The sequence below is a fragment of the Rhizophagus irregularis genome, chromosome 13 (assembly GCF_026210795.1).
Source record: "Rhizophagus irregularis chromosome 13, complete sequence".
NCBI classification, from domain to species: Eukaryota; Fungi; Glomeromycota; class Glomeromycetes; order Glomerales; family Glomeraceae; genus Rhizophagus; species Rhizophagus irregularis.
The window spans coordinates 2,964,718-2,970,413 of NC_089441.1; the positions used below are offsets into that span (position 1 = coordinate 2,964,718).

At 20.3% G+C, this 5,696-nt stretch overlaps 1 protein-coding gene across 1 annotated transcript; it reads right to left on the reverse strand.

Annotated features, from left to right (window-relative positions):
• Positions 1-3,806: 3,806 nt before the first annotated feature.
• OCT59_005239 (uncharacterized protein) lies at positions 3,807-4,690 on the reverse strand (the record flags this gene model as incomplete). Its single annotated transcript, XM_025311314.2, has 2 exons — positions 3,807-4,589; positions 4,664-4,690. The coding sequence occupies 2 exons, from the start codon at positions 4,688-4,690 to the stop codon at positions 3,807-3,809; spliced, it is 810 nt and encodes a 269-aa protein (XP_025172974.2).
• Between the last annotated feature and the right edge of the window lie 1,006 nt (positions 4,691-5,696).

Consider the following 5,696-nt stretch of genomic DNA (forward strand, 5'->3'; position numbering starts at 1 on the left):
TTAATTTATGTTGGTAATTAAAAATGCCGAGAAGAGAAATTATTGTCCTACTTTTTTTTTTATTTTTTCATAAAACAACGACCTTCTTAACAACGTCCTTCTTAACAACGTCCTTAACAACGTCCTACTTACAACGACCTTTGAGAGATTAATATGATAATATGAATAAATTTTACTTTTTTTTTTTCCGGTTTATTAATTATTCTTGTTTAAACCGCTTTTTTTCTTTAACATACTTGTTTACCATATTTATATAAATTATATTATTTATTTATTTATTTCAAAGCCTTAAACAACAATAGTAACAATGTTTTTTTTTCTTGTTATTTAATATTTGTAATAACCTAATGTCCTTCTTATAACGGATTTACCGTCCGTGTTTTAATTTAATGTTTAATGTTTCGTATGTTTTCGTTATCGTTAAATCTTTTACAATTTTGAAAATTTTGAATGTAAATAATAATGTGCTTTTTTAAATTGAGTTTTAAAAAAAAAAAATTAAACAAATAATAAAATATTAAATATTAAAAATATTAATATTAATAATAATAATAATAATAATAATAATAAAACAAACAAATAAATAAATAAGATAAAATAGGTTAAATAAAACGAAGAGCCCTTTGGCCCTTTTTCTCTAAATTCTTTTAAATTTTATAAATTTCAATACAATTAGTTCAAAAAGGTTCAAAAGAATGATTAAAATGACCAATAAAATCGATTTATATCATTGTGATCACATGATATTCTGTACGAAATATCTATAATTCTTATAGTTCTATAGTCCAAAAAAAAAATTTTTTAAAGTTATTAACATTAATATTTCCTAATTGTTCTTTATATTAGTATATTTTGCATTAATGTAATTTAGAATCTCATTATTACATTGGTTTATACCATAATAAAATCGATAATTTTGGTGTCAATGTGTCATATTCGTATTATACTATAATTCAACTCGGATATTTTACGATTGGAACATTGTAATATAAAGTATAACATATTGGAAATATTTGTAATATACACAATGATACAAATGTGTTCAAAACGTCATTTTATCATTGATTGATTGGTACAATTACAATTAATTCCAATTTATAAATATTTGGTAAAGTTCAAAAAGGATTTCGGATCAGTTAAAAATTGTATATTTATTTTTATCATTGAAAGATAACTATTTCTAGTTAGTCTATTATACAAGTTCTATTATACAATAAATATCTTAAATTTTTAATTACTTTTTTTGGAAGATTTTTTTGACCTTTTAAAAAATATTATTATTCTCATTGTAATTGATTGATTTGATTGATATAGTATTTATATCAAAAAAAAATTCTATTTGAAGTATGGATTAACATATTTTTACTTCAAAATTAGAAAAACTTATTTGGAATATGAATTGACACAAAAATATTATTATTTAAAATATATCAATATATTATATCAATTGATTTTTTATTTCTTTAAAAGAGTTATATATTTAAAGTATAGATTAATACTCATATTTTATATTAAATCAGAAAAACTTATTTGAAATATAAATTGATACAAAAGTATTATATTACTTAAAAAGAGTAATACTTCTTATTTAAAGGAAAAATTACAAGAATCAACCCTATAATAAATAATTTGCACCTTACCCACCAGCAATTATATTCCATAAATATATCAAATATCAATATATTATATCAATTGATTTATTTTTTTTAAAAAAGAGTAATGTATTTGAAGTATAAATTAATATATATCAGAAAACTTATTTGAAATATAAATTGATACAAAAGTATTATATTATTATTATACTTAAAGAAGTGACTATACTTCTTATTTAAAGGAAAAATTACAAGAATCAAATTTATAATAAATAATTTGCACCTTACTAAATATATTTCATAAATATATCAGATATCAATATATTATATCAATTGATTTATTTTTTTAAAAAAAAGTAATATATTTGAAGTATAAATTAATATATTTTATATTAAATTAGAAAACTTATTTGAAATATAAATTGATACAAAAGTATTAGGGCACTGTTAGATATTATCTAATATCACTTTAATATAAGAGCTTACCCCCCTCTTCTAGGTAAGATATGTTATAATTATAATTCCTTATATAGTATTATATGTAACCTAAGATCTTTAGTTATCTCCCTCCCCTTAAAATATTAGGTAATATCTGACAGCATCCTTATATTATTATTATACTTAAAAGGAATAATACTTCTTATTTAAAGGAAAAATTATAAAAATCAAATCTATAATAAATAATTTGCACCTTACTTACTAGCAAATATATTTCATAAATATATCAGATATCAATATATTATATTATATCAATTAATTTATTTTTTTTAAAAAAGAGTAATGTATTTGAAGTATAAATTAATATATATCAGAAAACTTATTTGAAATATAAATTGATACAAAAGTATTATATTATTATTATATTTAAAAGAAGTGACTATACTTCTTATTTAAAGGAAAAATTACAAGAATCAAATCTATAATAAATAATTTGCATCTTACTAAATATATTTCATAAATATATCAGATATCAATATATTATATCAATTGATTTATTTTTTTAAAAAAAAGTAATATATTTGAAGTATAAATTAATATATTTTATATTAAATTAGAAAACTTATTTGAAATATAAATTAATACAAAAGTATTATATTATTATACTTAAAAGGAGTGATATTCCTTATTTAAAGAAAAAATTACAAGAATCAAATCTATAATAAATAATTTGTACCTTACTTACCAGCAAATATATTTCATAAATATATCAAATATCAATATATATCCTACAGCCAAATAGGATCATGCTTTTTTTATCATGCTGATATTTTTTTATTAAGCTATAAATAAACTATGATAGTATACTAATTATTATTGATATTTTTTCAAATACTAAATACCATGTACTAAATATCATACTTAATATCATACTAAATATCATAAATATCATGTACTAAATATCATGTACTAAATATTATACTGCAAATATAGATACTATTTTAATTTATAATAAATTTGCTATGACAAATTAACCTTTCTTTTAAGCTTGAAAATTAAATCACAATTAAATAACTCTTTAAATTAATCAATATTCATTAAAATTTCTAATTGTTGATTTATGTCAGTTAAATTTAATGGCTTTTTTAGAGAATTTTGTTGATTTTCGTAAAATACTAAAAAAATAAATTAGACAAATTAATAAGTTACAAAATAAAACATATTAATAAATAAAGAATTACCTTCTTTTGCAGTTTTAATATTATTGTTTTCTTTTCCAATTACTTGTTCATTATATGAAACTTAACCATTTAATATATCTGGTACTTTCGCCTTATCTAATAAATAAAAATCAGATATTTAATTATATATTTAGTTAAAATATTAAGTAATTATGATAATTGAATAAATTCTATATACCTAAAGTTGGTTTTCCATGAATTTTATCCATAAATATTCCAATAATCTCGTTTTTTTTATCATCAGGAGATAAAGTGTATGATAATAATCCAGCATCAGAGCAGTGACAAGAAAGTAATTTTATTTCTTCTTTAGGAACGCCCATTTTTTCACAATTTTAGATAAGTGCACGTCACCCAGAATGGTTAGTGATTTTCCTACCACTAAAGTTAATGCCAGTAATTTTGCAAATTTCATTTAAAAATGAATTTAATCTTCTGAATCCTACGTGTTTTAGTTTATATCAAATTCCCATTTTCAAAGCTAAAATAATGAAGTGTATTAATTTTTATTAATAAATATTTATAAATATTATTATTAAAATATATTACCAAATTCTTCTTCAACTTCTTGAAGGTAGAAATCAGGATCTGTATCATAGGGACATGATGATAAATATTTATCAAGAAATGGAGTAACTTCTGGATGATTTGCTAAAACCAATTTATCTGCCTTTCCTCGATTTTCAGTAAGACCACATTGGTTGTTTTTGGAACAATAAATAAAAACATTGTATCCACCATCATTACATTTAACAAAATCAGTTCCATTAAGTAATGCATGTTCTCCTCCACGAAACCCAAGATATATTGCATTGATAAAGAACACTCTTCTCAATAATCTTTCAGGTGTGGTACCATCTAATAATCTATGATTTAATATTTGGGTAATTTCATTAGCTTTTAGCGAATCTGTTCCTTTAGTTTCACCTTTCCTATTTTTAGATAAAAATCTAATTTTTCCATTAACAACTTCTTTTATAGCTTTAAAACAAGAATCATTATATAAATCAATATTTTTAATTCTTGATTTTTCTTGAAAAAAATGATTAACAGCTGCAAGAGAAACTCTAATAGAATTAACAGAATAGTCAGCACCATTTTTCTTCTTCATATTAGCAAAAAAAGAGCATAATTGTTCAATTAAATCTTGTTCAGATTCCACTTCCTGAATCTTTCCTATATATAACTGTTCATCTCGAAACTTCTCTAGTAAGCCTATCCATATATCTGTTGCCTTAACTGTATTTTTTACTTTTGAAAATTCACAATAAAAGTCAACCTTGTCTTTTACTGGAGTAGTGGTCTCTTCTAATTTTTCCTAAAAAAAGACAATACAAAATGTAATTATAAAGAAAGAAAAATAAAGCAATAATATTAATAAATGAATAATACCTTATTTTTTGAACCTAATCGTAGCATTTTATTTGAATATAAGTGAAAGAAATAAATGAAGAAAAAGAGAGGAAGTAGTTTAAAAAAGGTTAAAAAGACGCATTGTATTAAACTGGAAATAGTTTAATATCGTATTTATAAGCAGAAATAGTTTAAAAAAGGCTAAAAGGATGCGTTAAACCAAAAATAGTTTAATATAGCATGATCATCAGTGGCTGCAGGATAACACAGTTATTTGATAGGGAGTTAAAATATCATCTGAACTGCTTCGCAGTTCGGTGATATTCTAACCCCCCTATCAAATAACTAATATTTAATTGATTTATTTTTTTTAAAAAAAAAGTAATGTATTTGAAGTATAAATTAATATATTTATATTAAATCAGAAAACTATAAATTGATATAAAGTATTATATTATTATTATACTTAAAAGGAGTAATACCCCTTATTTAAAGGAAAAATTACAAAAATTAAATAAATTAATATATTTTATATCAAATTAAAAAAACTTATTTGAAATATAAATTGATACAAAAGTATTATATTATTATATTTAAAAGGAGTGATACTCCTTATTTAAAGGAAAAATTACAAAAATCAAATAAATTAATATATTTTATATTAAATTAGAAAACTTATTTGAAATATAAATTGATACAAAAGTATTATATTACTTAAAAAGAGTAATACTTCTTATTTAAAGGAAAAATTACAAAAATCAAATAAATTAATATATTTTATATTAAATTAGAAAACTTATTTGAAATATAAATTGATACAAAAGTATTATATTACTTAAAAAGAGTAATACTTCTTATTTAAAGGAAAAATTACAAGAATCAACCCTATAATAAATAATTTGCACTTTACCCACCAGCAATTATATTCCATAAATATATCAAATATCAATATATTATATCAATTGATTTATTTTTTTAAAAAAAAAAGTAATGTATTTGAAGTATAAATTAATATATTTTATATTAAATCAGAAACTTATTTGAAATATAAATTGATAGCAAAAGTATTATA